At 37.1% G+C, this 17,980-nt stretch overlaps 2 protein-coding genes and 1 long non-coding RNA gene across 5 annotated transcripts in view; all 3 read right to left on the reverse strand.

Moving 5' to 3' along the window:
* Positions 1–4,883, reverse strand: part of LOC122061528 (probable polygalacturonase) — a 5,920-nt gene extending 1,037 nt beyond the window's left edge. The window contains exons 1-5 of one of the 3 annotated variants that reach the window (XM_042624818.1): positions 4,650–4,883; positions 3,694–4,046; positions 1,957–2,077; positions 1,353–1,527; positions 964–1,034 (exon numbers count right to left, since the gene is read on the reverse strand). In XM_042624818.1, coding sequence (XP_042480752.1) covers positions 964–1,034; positions 1,353–1,527; positions 1,957–2,077; positions 3,694–4,046; positions 4,650–4,725 — 796 coding nt within the window. In that variant the 5' untranslated portion in view covers positions 4,726–4,883. Of the gene's footprint in view, positions 1–963; positions 1,035–1,352; positions 1,528–1,956; positions 2,078–3,693; positions 4,086–4,649 lie in introns of all 3 variants that reach the window. The other 2 variants (XM_042624817.1, XM_042624816.1) reach the window with 2 other exon arrangements.
* Positions 4,884–9,995: 5,112 nt separating this feature from the next.
* On the reverse strand, positions 9,996–10,969 carry LOC122060568. The gene is made up of 3 exons (XR_006134433.1): positions 10,458–10,969; positions 10,116–10,347; positions 9,996–10,037 (listed from the first exon to the last, which is right to left on the reverse strand). It is a non-coding gene; the product is annotated as an uncharacterized LOC122060568 (long non-coding RNA).
* A 391-nt stretch (positions 10,970–11,360) lies between these two features.
* LOC122061679 lies at positions 11,361–12,290 on the reverse strand. Its single transcript, XM_042625094.1, has 2 exons — positions 11,961–12,290; positions 11,361–11,885 (listed from the first exon to the last, which is right to left on the reverse strand). The coding sequence occupies exons 1-2, from the start codon at positions 12,288–12,290 to the stop codon at positions 11,361–11,363; spliced, it is 855 nt and encodes a 284-aa protein (XP_042481028.1).
* Positions 12,291–17,980: the final 5,690 nt, after the last annotated feature.

Consider the following 17,980-nt stretch of genomic DNA (forward strand, 5'->3'; position numbering starts at 1 on the left):
GTGGGGGTGGGGGTGGGGGAGGTGGGGAGGGATAGGAAGTATATGGGCAGGGGGATGAAGAAGGATTCAATCCCAGGCCTAAGGAAGACAACCCACAGTGCACCACTCGTGTACTTTAAGTGTGTTTGGTAAGCATTCTTGGGATAGATTTTGGGTCTACCATGCATTCTGGAGTGAGAAAATTGGCCATCAGAATGTGTTCTAGACCTAAAATCTATTCCGAGAATGCATACCAAACACAGCCTAAATTTAAATCAGGGCTCTTTTAAAAAGTATTTGAACCACAAACACTCCTTTGGGTGGTAAAGCATAAATAAGTACCTCATTTTATCAATTTCATTAAATAGAGTTAGCTAGTTTGCCAATTCACCTACGCTATGCGGGGTGGCGCACCTATCAGGTAGGACTAAAATTTGGCAGACAGTAAGGTCCTAAGGCCCTACCTCTGCTCACATCAAATTTCAGCCCAAAAGAAGTTTGCCAAGTGGCAAAAGAAAGCATTGAAAATTTTGGTTCTACCAGAAGGATGTATGGACAACAGAAAGGGTGCACGAACATGCATGGGAAGCTATGCCATTATATGAGATGGGTAATAATTGAATTAGAGGCTGAAATTTAACACATGACTAATTCAGATTCCAGACCATTCCTAAGATATCCATTGTTGGAATTTCCACTTGTCTTTTCACATGGCACAATTATATCAGCCACCCAGCCAACCTTTCGCCTTATTTTATTTTACCAATGTAGGACACATTAATCAATTTCACAGAAGGTTCTAGAAGTGCAGAAATAGCTGATTCTGTACAATTCTCATGCCATCAAATCGAAAAAAAGACTCTCCTTATCATAGATGGATGTGCATCTCAGCCATAAGCAATATCTTTTTACATAGAACATTTTTGTGTAAAGTTGTGGAAGTAATCAGTTAAAGGACCTTCTTGTACAGTTAAGAATATTCACCTGGATCAATTCCATCTGTATTGGGAGAATCATGTGGAGCCAAAATGGTGACATATCGAATAACAACATTGCTGCAAAGAGAAAGAGAGAGAGAGATTAGACTCATCAGAGTATGTGTCACTAATTTACCCTTGCATTTATTACTTCAACCTGTGTTTCAGGTCATTATTTTTAAAGCACTAGTTTTCACCAATCATAATCATAAAATTCTAAGAATACATAAATAAGCTTGGGAATTAGAAAAAAAAAAAAGCAATATGTCCTCTGGTGACGATCAAAGCCCCCAAGGTAATACATAGATTAAATTAGTATGTACATATTTATGTGTACTGTTAGTGGGATCTCTGAAATGTAAAATTCATAATTCAACTTCGATACCGTATTATTACCTGCAATAAACAGGGTGAATGTTCCAGAAGGGAGAGTTTTGGAAGATCACATTGGAAATGATGATGTGTCTCGAATGCATGAACTCAATGAGGTTTGGTCTCGTGAACCGAAGGGTTTTTTGCCTCCACATATTCCACCAAACATCACCTTGGCCATCAATAGTACCATTTTCACCTGTGAAAGCCCTCGTCATTTAGCCGAGAGAAAGAACCAGACAAATACTGTTGGGAGGGGGGGAGAACCAAAAGTTCTGTGTTGATTCACACTTTGAGATCACTTATTCAGAACTCAGATGACAAGAAAATCACTATGAAAATGCATTGAAAAAAAAAATGTGGGGCTGATTTTATACATCCATAAATCATGGGCCTGTCTGCACTCTGCAGAATCAGCTACGAATGCAAACTTGCACAAGCCATGAGAAATTCAGGCCTATATTTGAACTATATTGAGTCGGGCTTCAGGCACCACTCCAACTAGCTCAGTATGACATAGAACCCCTTCAAAATATAAGATAAGCCGAGCTGTGAAAACTGACACTTGTTATCTGTTACTTCCAGCAAAAAAATCACGACAGTAAAAGTCATTAAAGTCAGAAATCACCTGTAATTACTACATCACGAACCCCATCCCCATGGATAAAACTTATGTACCTCCCGCCAGGTAGTTCTCTGCCCCTTCCATAAGAGGGTAAGGGAGCAATTAAGGGCCAGTTCCATGTGTTCTGCATCAAAATGCAAAGAGGGTAAGTTAAAACAGCTAAGACTTTTGTGACAAAAGATAATTTATTAGGATCCAGAGAACAAAGACTATGAAGTTGCTTCTAATCCTTCATTTATGCCATGTATACTCAACTTGTCAACACTGAGTGGACCCAGTCATGGAATTGCTGGTGTCGAAGGGGTTTCTTTATAAATTAAAACACAAGATCAAGTATAAGTGTTATGTGAAAAACCAACCAATGCAGAAGATACCCACAATATGGGAGATTGGAAATGACTCAAAAAAATCAGAGGGTGAAATTTAACAGATTGATGAGCCCAATCATCAAATATGTCCAAATTATGCCTATCTATTGAACCACAAGCCTTTGATTTTCAACGGCCTATATTAACATGACCCACTGTTCAAAGGTCCCACCAACCAGATTAACTAAGAACTAACCAGATTGAATTACAATCCAAAAGACAATTTTATTTTTTATTTTATTTTTTATTTTATTTTTTCAGTTGAACAATCAACAGAGCTTAGAAGTAGTAATTGAAGGAGCAGAAGGTTGAGTCATCTGATGAAGCTGATTTAAATTTCATACTGTATGCAACCTTTTATGACACAACGACTGCAGGTCACCAGGGTGTTCAGCTAGCAAACAAACTGCAAGCAAAAGAAAACAGATAGATTCCAAGTTTGAATCCAATAAAAGTAGACTACAATGGTTTTGAACAAACCCAAAGCCTGCATCTTTTCTTCTGTTCGAAATACATTACCAAAAGTAAAAAAAGAGTCCTCACAAAAAAATTTTAGAAAGAGTAATTGAAGTAGTGCCCTCCCCCCTCCCCCCTCCCCCACTAATAAGCTAGTAGCCTGAATCCAACAAACGAAAACATAAAAAGGAACTTTATATCAATTGCTATTAACTATATCAACACTTGAAATTTACATTAATACAATTGAACCTTTTTAAATATGTAAACATTCTTTCAATAGGCCCCTCCCTTAGTGATAGCAATGTCACAGGCTATTTTGCTATCATATTTATGTAGTATTCTAATCCAAGGCCCATATTCAAATTTACAGATCACATGCTGGTCAATTAACCATAAGAACAAAGTTAACTCAATTCTGGCCAGAAACATTATAAAATACCACATTTGTCCACACATAGAGGTATAAAATAAGCAAGAATACATCTTTATTAAACTAATGCAGCAATCTCTCCCGTTGATTGCAAACCAATATGCTAAGAATAGGCCAAGATACTAGAACGAATCTAATCCAAACCCCAAAATTATTCCATAAGCCACATGCAGGCCAAAAGACTACATCCACTTATGCTATTGGCATTCTTGTGGAGGTCCAATAACCATATAAAATGCTAGAATATAGAAGTTGTCCACGGACAAAATAAAGGATAAGCTTTACTCAAGCTAAACCAGACTAAGGCTGGAATTTCCTCTCAATCAAGGGTGATAGTCTGGTCTTTGAGTGAGCTCTAAGACTGGATGCTCCTGTCCCTTGCCCCTTGGTCTCAAATCCTCTAAAATCAGCCAATGAATTGCAGTTGCAAAGGAAGAAATGGAAGATTAAAATCAACCAATGACTTGCAGAGAAGGAGAATACCTGAGTAGCCTTAATTACAGCACCCCCAGCCAGGTACAGAGTCATGTGGCTGGTAAGGTTAAAGCTCTCCGTGAGATAAACGCCAGGAGGGATGTAGAGTAGTGTACCGCCTCTCCTCCTGAGATGTTGAATACGAAATATCGCCGCCCGAAAGGCCAGTGTGTTCAATGTGCGGCCGTCACCCACACCTCCAAAATCGGTTATCGAGATCTTGTCGTTCCGGTATCTCATGGCTACCGTCCCAGCACACGTTTCCACATCAGTGGCGGCAGACCAAGAATTCATGGACGGGGCCATGACAAGAAAGCAGAGTAGGGACAGCAGACATCCAAACATTTTCATTCTGTACTTATCTGAGAGCTTAGGAAAGAACTCTGAGACTGTAACAAGAGCTAGCAATAGCGTAAATAAGTCAAAAATAAGTTCAGTGACGTATAATCCACAATTGCTTCTATTATCAAATGAAGGCAATAACTGGTGGAAGCAATCATTACAAGCTTTTAGTTCAGTTAACGTAGAAGAATTTCCGAAATTGAAAATCATAAAACAAAGGAAGCAAATGTCGACAAGAAGCTTACTGAGCTTTAATGACGGAAAACCCTACAATCTCGATAAAACTACTGAAGAAAAATCAACAGTTAAGCTTAACGGATACTACAAAGGGAAAAGCTCCAATATGCAGTTTAACGGGAAATAATTAGGAGAAACTGGGAGAAAATTACAGAAGAGATTAAGAAGAAGCAGACAAATTTATACCAGAAGAAGAATCGTGTCAGTGATCTGAAAGCAGAACCACTTTAAGTCTTCAAAAAACAAAGTTAAACAAGTTCTCAAGGGAAAGAAGATCATCAAATCGAGAAAACCAGCGAATCATTCTGTGAAGTAATTCAAACTTCAGTTAAAAAGAAAAAAAGGGTTTCGCAGAAGAGGATGTTCTTAGAGCTATAAAGTTTCACCTTCGGTGTTCGAACTTCGAACGGCTAATTGGAGATTGTAAACAGTTGCAGTAGAGATGTAGAGGCTTGTCTTCATGCGCTTGTCTTGGTGTCCCGGAGGAGGAGAGATTGGTAGAGAAACAGAGCGAGGAGGAAGTAGAGGAGGAACACAGAGACGCTACCGACAGGAAGTATAAGCTGAAGAGCTGCTTTTTCTCTGGATCTCCATTTTTCTATTCCATCATCTAATTCTCTTCGCCAGAAAACTCGGGTCATTAATATAGGGATGAACTGTAAGTGAAAGTGGTAGGTCCCACTTTTCGGTATTTATGCACTGTAATCTGGAGTGACCTGGACGGCTGGACCCGATTCCAAATTCCCGATTCCCGATTCCCGATTCCCGATTCCAGATTCCAGATTCCAGATTCCAGATTCCAGATTCCAGATTCCAGATTCCCAATTCCCGATCTCGTAGGGGAAGTGGGAACCTCTATAATTCTACATGGGATGGACCCGGCAAAGATCCGTTTCTAACCTTTTCAAACATTCTTAGGGCCTGTTTGATAACATTTCAAGAAACGCGTTTCTGTCGTTTCTGTTTCCCGAAACAGCAGAAACAGAGCAAAAAGCGTTTGATAAAACTGTTTCGTTTCACTTATTTTCAAAAATAGAAATAGAAATGTATACTTATTTATGGTTCAAGAAACGACCCAGGCGAAACAAGTTCCCATTTCTGGAAACGACTTGTGGTCATTTTTTCACTGGTTATTATCGACTTCTTAAAACATGACTTTTCAAACACCTTCAATTCCGTTTCTGTTTCTAGAAACATTATCAAACGGGCCCTTAATTTTTTACTTCTTGGGGTGAGACTGCGAAAGGAGGGGGCGGGGGAATAATGGGCGGGTTCATAGGTTTTAAAAACCGGGCTGGGAGGTGAATGGAACACCGTCCAGTTCTGGATCAGACCAGATTTGATCAAATTTGAAAAAATTAAAATGGAAAAAATAGTAAAAATTGAATTTTAGAAAAATAATAATAGGGATAGTGATAACTACCACATCAGAGAAACTATGCATGAGTCATCCAGCTAGGGGAGAGAAATAATGATGGGAGCAGGGGTGTAAATTTGGGCAAATGAACTTGAACCCACCGTAACCCGTAGGGTAGGCTTAGACTAAAGTCTATACTTGAGCTCAAGCAAGGTGAACTTGACTATAAATTTAACTATATATTAATTGGACAAGAGAATGCCACTCTACTGGTGTAGTACAAACTAGTTTGTGAACCAATGGAAGGGCATATGAAAGCATCTTCAATGTTAGGGCAGAACAGTTTTCCCTCCCCCGTTGTGTTTAGTTGTGTACTCACGTCAATGGGTACCGCCCTATTCCTTTTGAAATGCTATAATGACTCTATTTTTATTCTTTTGCACATTCTCCTATTGGTTCTTGTGCCCGTTCAAAGCTCATGTTCTCCCACAATAAACATTTTCCTATTGATTATTATATATTATGTTTAAACCTTGAAGCCTTTAGAATTGCTTTTAAGAATGACTCAAATTGATTATGAATGTATATAAAGACATACAAACAAACAAAAAAATCTAGCTAGCTCAATTAAGGCTAGCTTTGTCCAGACAAAAATCAAGATCAATTAGAATCAGCTCTACCCTAATAAAAATCAAGATCAATTAAGGTAACCCAGCCTAACCCTGGCCTGATCAAGGCCAATTAGAAAGGACTGGCCTGACAAGATTGGTATTAGGGTTAGGTTGGGCTTAAGCTGAGCTAAAATGACTTACGGTTAGTCTAGGTTTTAAAAAATCTTGACTCTATTCCATCCCTAGATGAGAGAGAGAATGTGGAGTCCATGGATGGGATGAGACACATTAGGGTCGTGTCAGTCTTTTTTTTGGGGGGGGGCCTGGGTGGAGGGGGATAATAGACAACGCAACAGATAACTGCAACCAGAACTAGTTAAGTTCGGCTTGGACTTTGGACTAGGATTGTTTTGTGTGACAACCAAATCAAAAAAGGGACAGTCCAATCTACCTATTTTTAGCCATGGATTTAAAAACTAAAATCAAATCGGTTGAATCGGCCATAACCAATCCCCTTTCTCCTTCTGTTTTTAAGGGGGTTTTTTTTTTTTAGAAAGCTTTTTAAGGGCTCTATTCTTTTGTTATGTTCCTATATGATTCCATAGCTTCCGAATCAGTTTCAGCTTATCACTGAATCCGATTCTAGGTTTTTCAACCTGGTTTGAACGGAATCAGATCCTTTCTAACAAGCAAGAGACTACAACAAGAAAGGCATAATATTCATGAGTACCTCATTAATTTTATAAATGTTTTGATGTCATCTCCAAAGACAAATTTTCCAAAAACAACAAAAATCTCAAAATTAACTCATCAACCAATCTAACCAAGATAATTTTAGAAATATTTTGCTGTCATCCCAAAAATCAAAATTAAGTCATTAACCAATCTAATCAAGTAAAATGAGATCTTATATATGGGAACCTATGCCTCATACACTAATGTGATTTGAGTGTTGGGGCCCGTTTGATAACGTTTCCAGAAACAGCAGAATCGGAGCAAAAAGCGTTTGATAAAACTGTTTCGTTTCACTTATTTTTAGAAATAGAAATATAAATTTTTACTTATTTATGGTTCAAGAAACGACCCAGGCGAAACAGTTCAACTTGTTTCGTTGTTTCTGGAAACGACTTGTGGCAATTCTTTCACTGGTTACCATCGACTTCTAAAAACATGACTTATCAAACACCTTCAATTCCGTTTCTGTTTCTATAAACGGAAATTTATGTTTCTGACGTTTCTTAAAACAGAAACAGCAGAAACGTTATCACTTTTAGAAAATGCAAATCCCTAAAGGACCTCTCCTAATAAATGTGTGTGGATTCATTGATTTCCCAAGGTAGCTGAGGAATTTTTTTTTTTTGTAAGAATATTCTTGAGTTAAAATATGGTGGGACTGGTATCATAAGTTCTTCAGATATTTTACAATTTTTTGTCAAGCATATAATTGATATTAGATATTAATTGAACTATGATATAGATCTACATATATGAATTATTAACTCCAATTGCTTATAACCAATAAACTTATGGGCTATGGTAACAACAGGTAGCAATTCTATGAATAATTTTGTTAACAACACGGATCGAATTGGAATAGGTTAAAAATTTTTGAGGAAAAATCACAAAATTTGAGTTTGTGGATGATAAAAAAAATTAATAATAACAATAATTCAACTATAAAGTTTTGGAGTTTAGAAATACAAAATTTTCAGTTTGAGAATTCGAAATAAGAAAAAGAACCTTGTCAAAGAGTGTGACCTCTCTCTCTCTCTCTCTCTCTCTCTCTCTCTCTCTCTCTCTCTCTCTTTATGTGAAAAGACATCTTTGCCCCTTGTTTTGAGGAGAATAGAGATAGAAATAGACTTTGACAGTAGCCGTAAACCACGCTATCACAGTACAAAGAATCACTTTCCATTCCAAATATAATATTTTAAGGATAAATGTCCATTGATTGATGGTGCAAAGTAGAATCCTTTGTACACTAGTTAATCGTTATTTCTCATTTCTTTTCTGTATGTATGAATGCCTGAAACTACCATCAAACTCACAACCTTTGATCCAAAATGCCCCAAAAAAGCTAGTTGATCACCATGGTTGTGCCAACTAATGATCCCTCACCCATATTTGTAATAATTGTTTATATATTTGCCAAGAAAAAATAAACTCCATTGATTTTGTTGATAGGTTTTAATATTCAATCATGAATTTAATGGGTTTTTTTTACCTTAAATTTGATAGGTATGATTTAAAAGTCCAAGCAACACAACAAATGATAGCTTGATCCGTTTATTAGGCTTTTTCTAACATCGCAACAATGACTATAAGTATGTCTAACCATCCTTAATCTGACGTGCAAATTTGATATTAGACATCAAAACTCAACTCAATTTAGCCTTTTATGAACTAGATAAGTTCATTTAATATGAGGTCATAGTGATCAAGATCAACTAATTCATTAATTTTTTTATCCCTAATTGCCCTTGCCACATTTGGTTTATCCTTTAGTCATTTCAACTCTTATAAGCCCACCAATCATTGTTGTTTCATTAAAATGCCTTTTCTTGCTGACAAATTTTTTTTTGGTAATCCATTAAATTAGCCTCGATATTATCTTTTAGAGTTTAATAGTTGGAGAAAGTTCTTCTACATTGAGGGTGAACTATTCATCCACGAATGTAATTTCACAATTATTCTCCCTATGTGTTGAAGATCCAAAATACTCATTTATTGTTCCAAGCGCAATGATGGTCATGGGCATAAGCGATTTTTCTTCAACATGTCAGATATCAATCATAAACAGTTTGACAAATGACAAAATAAAGTATTCAAAGAGGCCGTTTGATAACACTTCTATTCCTGGAGAGTGTTCTTTTACAGAAGTGTTCTTTTTCGATTCCATGCTGTGAAGACACTCTGGCGGAACAGAAACAACGTTTGGTAAAACTATTTCAGAAATGGCTTTAGAACAGGAAAATAACAGAAACAGCGTTTGACAAACACTTCTATTCCTGAAGAGTACAATAATGAAAATTCACTTTTGAACAATGAAATCAATAATTACAAACATGCTATTATGATCAAATTTAACTTAAATAAGGAAATAATTTGTTTATGAAATTATCTTTTAAAATACTATTACTTAAAGGAAATAATAAAATATAAACATAAAGAGTTTCCACATTTATCTTAATAAGAAAACAAAAGTCTACTATTCAAGTTTATAGGAATTACAAAATAAAAATCATAGCTGCAAATAGGTGTCTTGAAATTTTATTACATAAACAATCAAATCAGGGGGTAACCCTTATCTACTGCCATTTGATTTGCAATTTGTATCCTTAGCTTATTCATCTGTCTTCTTTGTACACGTTGACTGCCCTGATGAATTGTAGTAGAAGTACTCGCAATATCACCATCTTCTTATTCTCCGTGAGCGTTGACTACCCTGACTCTCTCTTCATTAGGATCATAGTAGTCATCTTCCCCATATTGTTGAAAAAGTGCATCTGCTATTTGTTCAGATTTAATATAGTTATGAAGTCCACAGCAAGCTATCACAATATAACTTTGGTAACTAAGTGAGAATTGAGGCATGTTTTTTAAAATAGGGAATATTGATTTTAAAATCCCAAAACAACGCTCAATATGATTCCTTAAAGAAGAATGTCTATAATTAAACAATTCCTTAGTACTTCTGGGTTGTCTTCTTCCTCCATTATAATCTGGTATATGATATCTCTCTCCTTTAAATGGTGTCAAGTGTCCATTCCTACTCGCATATCCTGAGTCTACAACGTAATACTTCCCTACAATATGATAAAGCAAGACATTAAAAGCATACACAATAATCATTTGCATACATGATAATTTGGGAATTGATATACCTTGGGGAGGATGAGGAAATCGTAAAGTAGGATCCTCTAGGGCTCTATTGAATACACGACAATCATTTGCATTGCCTTCTCAACCCGCATATACAAAAGTGAATTTCATGTCAAACGAGCAGGCACACATCACATTTTGGGTTGTTATCCCCTTCCGTCCTCGATATGGGATCTGTTTTCCCTTGGGAACTATAGCCGTAACATGTGTACCATCTATGGCACCAATGCAATCCTAATTAAAATAAAACAAAAAACCAACCAAAAGCACTATTATGTGAAACAAAAAACGATCATAAGTTAAAAAATGATGTAAACTTATTAGAAAGAAAATTGCCAATTTACCTTAAAATATGGCCACCATTTGTTGTTTGCAATTATTTCCATAGGAATCTCATCAAACGATGGGGCTTTGATATACTCCTTAGAAAGCTTAAGCACCCCTTGCAATACTTTGCCAAAGTAATAGCTGACAGTCTGTCCTGAATGTTGGAATCTCTCCTCAACTGCTCAATTAGTAGGACCTACACCTGTTATTCTGAACATGAACATTGCCAATTGCTCATCTACCCTAATTTTGCGACTGTCTTGTAACCAACCACGATGTCTCATTAGTAGGCATAAATTTAAAAACACATGTCGTTCCATGCCAAATTCTTCGTAACAGCGGTTTGCATGCCCATGCAACACCTCATGTACCCATGCTGCCCCTGTGAATGCACTATCCCTACGTGGTTCTCTAGTGTATAAATCGCTGGAATAATGATATTGTACTATCAACAATGTTGCGAGAATCAATTCTTCTACATCGTCGTCAGTAGAGGAGATTATTGGAGTATTATCGACATTTGCCATAACTTATTCATACAAATTTTAAACTTGTTAATATCATACAAATGTTTATCCCCTAATACAAATTTTCTAAAAGATCTATAAAACTATAATCATCCAACATGCATAATTATCAGATGATGTAATAAGTATTTAAAACAAAAGACATCCAACAGAATCATTGCTACAATAATAGTAAAATTTAACTGGCATATTTAGAAAAGTAGCATAAAGTGTAAATATCCATATTACACTTTTACATCAAGTGTACCTAACAAAATATATCGATCCTACTACAAAAGGTCTTAAATGTATTTCATTACAATCATCCATATTAAAAAAAAAAGGTTAGATTATCATCCATCAATCTAACACATCAAAAGCCAATTATTTCGTTTCATCCTTGAGAGTAATGAATTATTCTCTCCATTCCCGATCCACCAATATCCTCTTGCACGCATTAATATGCAACTCTCTTGGGATATCATTCATAGTTTCCAATAATCTAACACAAGTAGAAGTGCTGAAATCTGTGGTATTTGGAGTGAGACCCATTGGAGTTGAGCTTGGGGTTGAAGTATTCTTGTTTGCTACTGACTCGGCTAGGGTCTGTATGGCGCGTTCAATACCAGTTGTCCTACTCTTCTTCCTATATCCTGTAGGTGTCCTATCAAGTCTTCTGTTGACTCTAGGACGATCAGTTTCTGGATCTTGTCTTTCATAATAACTTGTTGGCAAGGTATTAGCCAATGGAGTAGTTGGAGTTACATCTACATCTGCATCCACCTCATCATCAACACCTCTCGATTCCTCTTCAAACCTGAAATCAGATTCATTCCCGAATCCTCCTATCCCACTAGCATATGAATCCCCAAAAATTATACATAGTTCAGGCCAATGTGGTAGCCCATTCCTCCTAAACTTTGACCAATCACGATTTGCCTGGAAATTTTACAAACTAGCTATTAGATAAAATTACACCGAATATTAAAAAAATCATATAAAAGTACAGTATACCTTGATGTGTACATCCCAAACACTCTCATCTTCAACTGTACAGGTCCTCGTCACGGAATTCCAACCAAAACCTGTAGTATCCAGTAGTCTCTTGAAAGCGCTGTAATCGAATCGCATTTTATTCATCTTATTCCTTAATTGAACCATCGTAAATGACCGATTAGCTTTTTCCTCAAGCCCCTTCTTGATATTGTTCCACCCACCTTTATTGAAAGTGCTAGAACTCTTATTACCAACTTTCACTTGTTCAACCATTAATTTCAAGAGATAATCTTGTTCTCTTTGAGTCCATTTTGCTGCCTCGTTATTAGCTCTCGAAATGGATGCCATTAATCTAAAATTAGAAACACATCTCATTATAGCCTAAAAAAAGAAATAGTCTATGCACATCAAAGAAATGGAGTTTCCAGGTGAAATTCAAAGAAAAGGAGTATTTAACACTTTATTCTCAAGTTGTTCATTGGTATTTCCAGGTGAAATTCTAAAGCTGAACCCAAGTTACAAGGCTCCATCTGATTACAAGCCATTATTGAAAGAGGTTGTAGTACCTATTCCTGTAAGTCAGATGCTGGCCCTTGACTTTCTAGCACACTACCTTATGCTTTGTCTCTTTCAACAGTTACTGCCATTTTCTTGGTAAATGATTATTTATAATTAGCATTAACCCGTTTGCCCTTTGTTAAACTTGGGTTACCTATTCAGCTGTTACCCTTTGTTAAACTTGGGTTAATTATTTATAATACCTATTCAGTTGTTACAAGTTTATTTATTAAACTGAAGATTTTATTAGTTAAAAAAAGGCTCAATAATGGTAACTCTGGTCTTTTAATCCTCTAAGTATATTCTACAGGAAAAGGGACCTGCAAGGTGGATCTCCAACCAGAGAAATAACAAGAAAAATGATAGGGACTAATGAACAAAATAGAAGATAATAAGATAAGATTAAAAATCAGACAATTTAGAGTAGATGAACTAAAGGAGAAAATTAATAACTAAGAAAAGATCTAACTGTCCTAAAAACCTAGTCAAGTGATATTTTTTATGAGGACTGTTGAATGGTATAATATTACAGAAATCGTAATTCAGAAAGAAAGGCCAATAGTAAAGTCCTAGTGCTAAAGGAAGGCTAGAGTAGAGATGAGAGAACTAAGATGATAATAAATTCAGGTTTCAAATTAAGAACAATTAAAATATGACAGCAGAGAATTTCTGACAAAATTCCAGATCAATCTTGGCAGAATTGAAAGAGAAATTAGTAATATGAGCAAACTGGAATTGACACCAAAAATAGGGGTGCCATAAGCTAGTTAGAAGAGTAGAAAACTAACCTGGGTTCAGGAAGAAACAAAACAAAAGAGACTGTTAGAAATATAAACACAAACAGAGAAATAATATTCTAACTCTTTTCCTAATATTTATAGGAAATCAATTATGATTCAATCACTCAACAGACAAAATATAAGATCAAAAAGCCCACTTTAAACCTCTATGATCAGACTTGAGTACTTGACTAACTTTCATTAGCTATGAAAAACAAGGTAAATTAACCCCTTCTCTTTTTTTCCAGTGTTGCATCAGTTAAGAATTTCTGTTCTTGAGACTAACAGCTCTGCAAAATGTTTCTTTCTGCAATTGAATCAGGAAACTGGAGCTAACGACTTCAAATTTGTTGGGTGTGTCGATACTTGAGACTGAGAGAGCGAGACAGCGAGAGAGCAAGAGAGCGAGACAATACCTGCTGTAGGGAAATGGCGACTTTGATCGTGAGTTGCAGGGAAGCGACGATCGTGAGAGGCAAGGAAGCAGCGACCGGCGACCAACCTGCGACCGACTTGCGACCGAGAGAGAGATACAGGGAAACGGCGACTGACCTGCGACCGAGAGAGAGAGAGACAGGGAAGCGGCGAAGGAGAGAGAGGGCAGCGGCGACCGAGAGGAGAGACCGTTGCAGGGAAGCTGCGACTGTTGCAGGGAAGTGGCAACCGTTGCAGGGAAGCGGTGACAGTTGCAGGGAAGCCGCGACCGAGAGAGTGAAAACCTATTGCAGGTTTTCCTTAGGATTTTGGGGGTTTTTGATCGTGAGATGGAGAAAAGGGATTGTGGGGGTTTTGAATAGTTTTGTTATTTTAAGTTTCTAAAAGAATAGAAAAGCAACTTTTTGGTACTCTTGCAATGTATTATTTACTCATTCTTTTTCATTGGTTCATTCCGGGGGAATACAAAAATGAACCGGACGTGCCAAACATATTTCTGTTCTATTTGCATTCCCGCATAATAGAAGAACACCAGAAACATTCTCCCAGAGTGTTATCAAACGGCACCAAAATGTAAAGAGAGAGAGAGAGAGAGAGAGAGAGAGAGAGAGAGAGAGAGAGAGAGAGAGAGAGAGAGAGTTATGTGGAACACACGGGGAGAGATATATAAGAAAATATGAATTTTGAAAAGTGGCTGAAAAATGACTACACTTATTTGTTTCTTAGTTGAAAAAGAATCACATTTGAAGCAATAAATAGAAGTGTGGTGCTAACCATAGACTACATATAATATTCATATTAGCACACATTTCATGGTCAAAACATATATGGTTGAATTCACTAGATAACCTTATTTGGTAAGCCCAAAAATCAACCATGTGGTTGCTAAATGAACATATATTTTTTACGACAAGCAAACCATTAGTTCCCCACCTATATGTTAGTTTCATATTAAATGGAATTTGTCAAGTGGTAAAGTACATAGGTTGTACATCCCGTTCCATATAGAATCGGACCGGTGATCGAGTTAACTCCAGTTAACTCAAAACCTGTAAGGATCATCTAATACAGTAACCACAACACAACATACACACACACTAAGTTAAACAAATCATGTATTTCAGTGAAAGCCTGACATGTACATACATGTAAATACCCCAATATTCTTGCCCAAATTGTATCACATAATACACTTACATTTGGGCCCGTAAGCGTGATATATGCATAAGAAATACAATTTAAACATCCAGAACACAAAAGGGGTAACATTTATAAAATAATAAAAAAAAATCCTATGTAAGTATCAGTGTTACTATCCCGCAACATAACTCTCGCACGCGCACTCAGCCCAGTGTTCAAGATCTTCAGGGACCCACCAGTCCTTGATTGAAAATTCCAGGGTGGGTCCCAGCTCTAGCTCTTCGACTGGATAACCTATAAAATCATCTAAAAATGGTGTGCATGTGGGATGATCTCACTAGCCCAGTAAACGAAAAGAAATACCAAACAAGTATACGCAATACAAATTTTATTATCTTAGTCACCTAAACAATAATTCTGAGTTATAGGTCATGTGCTACTCGCAACCACAGTAGCGTATGCTCCGGGTACGAGCCATGAACCCCATCCCGCAATACGCCCATAATGTTGCCACAGAAGGCTAGCCGTGGGTACCGATAAAGTAAATTATTGTTCCTTAGCGACATTCAAATAAATTACTGTTTCTCAGTGACATTAAAGTAAAATGGGCCTTATTCTGCATTAAATTTAAAGCAGCAGTACGATTGGCCCTCTTGTTATGTCACCAAAGCTGCCGACAATCCTAATGATCAGTTAGGCGTACTTCTAACCGCCACCATTGAGATACAACTTCGGTCTTTCCCCCCAGTGATATACCCAATACCTAAACCCTTGTTGAGAAGGGTCGTAGCATAGGGATATGTCATTCCTAACTGCATGCTCATATGTGAGATAGTACGACTGTATAGTGCCACTGCGTCCCATTTCACGGGCCACCAATGCATTCGTGTCCAAGCCAACTACGACGTCTAATATAGCAAAGCATCATATTCAATAGTTTAAAGTCATCCATCCCATATCACAAGCAGAAATAGACATTTAACAATTAAAGATATTAGCATGTCAAATCATAAATGAATTTCATAATGCACAAGTCAATGCATGCAATGGCACTCGTGGATGACTAGTCTACACAATAATGATATGATGACATGGTTAGTCTACAACTAGAATGAAATGATGCAATGTTCTCTTCCCACTTATCTAGTTGTGTACGAAGATCACCCTTGATACGAGGAAGATTCGGCGTGCGATGATGCTAGTTTATAGTACAACATATCATAAAAAGAGTTGGGTTTTGTATATCTTCACTTTATGCTCATAACCAATAATGTATAATCATCTCAATATGTTTAGAATCACTAAAGAAGGTTACTCAATAAATTTGGACCCAATTGGGACATGAGAAGTTGGATTGGTGGGTCAACCGGGGGGCAAGGCACCCACCAGTCCTCGCTCGCCACTCAACCCAGGAACCCTTCCTGGATCAGTGGCGGGTCAAGAGTGGTGGCGACTAGTCTTGCTCGTCAGTCAAGCCAGTAGCCCACCTAGGACAGGTGGCGCTGGATTGGTGGGTCTGACCATTCCCAAGCACCCACCAATCAGAACCGGGATTTTACTGTTTTCTCCCATTCTTCATCCCACCTTGGGGAAATCACCACGGGTTGATTCAATCGTATTTTTCACAAATCTAAGGCTCCAAATCATGATTCCAACCTAGATCTAAGGTTGATCCAAAGTTTTGAGCGTGGATCTTACCGCTTTACTCAATAACACCTCAAAACCCCAAATCTTCTCTTTAGCTCAAGAGATCAATAAATGCTTCACAAATCTTGTAAGTCTTTCTTTAAATCCTTCATAAATATGTAGGACATTTATTAAACTTTAGATTCACATTTTCAAGAGATAATAACAAGATCCAAATGGATTGCTACCCAAATCGAAGGATTTCACTTAGGGTTTCGGTATAAGGAATATGGACTTCACTCACCTCAAAACGTAGATCTCAAGATGATGACGTTAATCCGGTGTTGAAATCGAAAGATTCAACCTCGGTGACTCACAACGAGCATTTTTTCTCCCATTTTTTCCTTCTTCTACCCTTCTCTTTCCTTATTTTCTCTCTCTTATTTACTTTTATCACCGACCATGTAAAATAATAAAATGTTGATAAATAAAGGTAATAAATGCTATTTATAGTGGGGTCAAAATATCTAAAGATCATAGTGGTAGGTCACACTGGTGGGTTCAACCCACCCATGACCACCAATCAGTCAGCCAAAACTTAGCCCAATCATTAGAATTTTTTATGGGGCTCGGCCCCGACACGTATTCCACTCTTGGCAATTGATTAACACGCGTACTTAATAAATAATACAGCCATGTACCTTTATTGTGTGTAAATGGTCCGATGATATGTGCAAGTGCACGGCTTGGGCGCGTGGACTTCACTAGGCACAGACTCCAACTCATCTGGCCAACCTGAGTTTAGAGTCACCCTAGCCATCATGTTCCATAAGGTACCCACCTCGGCTCGCTCAAGTTCAAGTCCTGCAAGACCAAATCGAAACAACCGAGAAATTATACTGGCTTTAGAAAGTAGGGAATCACATAGGCATAGTTATTAATTAATAATATAGGTATCGAGATTCTTATTGATCTAAGTCAATATAGATATTTGATACCTATATGTATTAGATGGTTTTCCCTTCAATTTTAATAAAAAAATTTCATTTTTAAACACATTTTTCCTTTATAAGAACCGATATCAAATATTTAATTCTATGAGCATAGGCATACTTGGGGAAAGCATGCCATTATTACAAAGATGAATATGTAGTACTTTGAGTATAAAAGTTGACAAGTGAAAACATATAAAAACTTTTCGAGCAAATTCGTTCTTTCTGATCGATGTCGTTTTCGGGTATGTATATGTTTAAATTTGAGCATAAAATTTGACAAAGTGATAAGTGATTGGGGATGAGCTCTAGTTCAATGGCAGAATGACAGTTGGCTAGATAATTGGGCTTAGTGCAAGTCTATGGAAGGTTGAGATTTTAACCCTCCTACCAAAACTCTTATTGAAATGGATAATTTTATAGTAATGTAAAAATAAGTGGCTTAATTGGCCTCCTTGCTGGCATATTGTGGATCCCTTTTAAGCCCCTAGTGTGTCTTTTTTTTTTT

The sequence above is a fragment of the Macadamia integrifolia genome, chromosome 14 (genome assembly GCF_013358625.1).
Source record: "Macadamia integrifolia cultivar HAES 741 chromosome 14, SCU_Mint_v3, whole genome shotgun sequence".
NCBI classification, from domain to species: domain Eukaryota; kingdom Viridiplantae; phylum Streptophyta; class Magnoliopsida; order Proteales; family Proteaceae; genus Macadamia; species Macadamia integrifolia.

Coding starts and splice junctions, on each gene's coding strand:
- LOC122061679 (XM_042625094.1), bottom strand. CDS start 12,290: ATGGCATCCATTTCGAGAGCTAATAACGAGGCAGCAAAATGGACTCAA. Junction 11,886..11,960: donor TTTGGGATGTACACATCAAG/GTATACTGTACT, acceptor TAAAATTTCCAG/GCAAATCGTGATTGGTCAAA.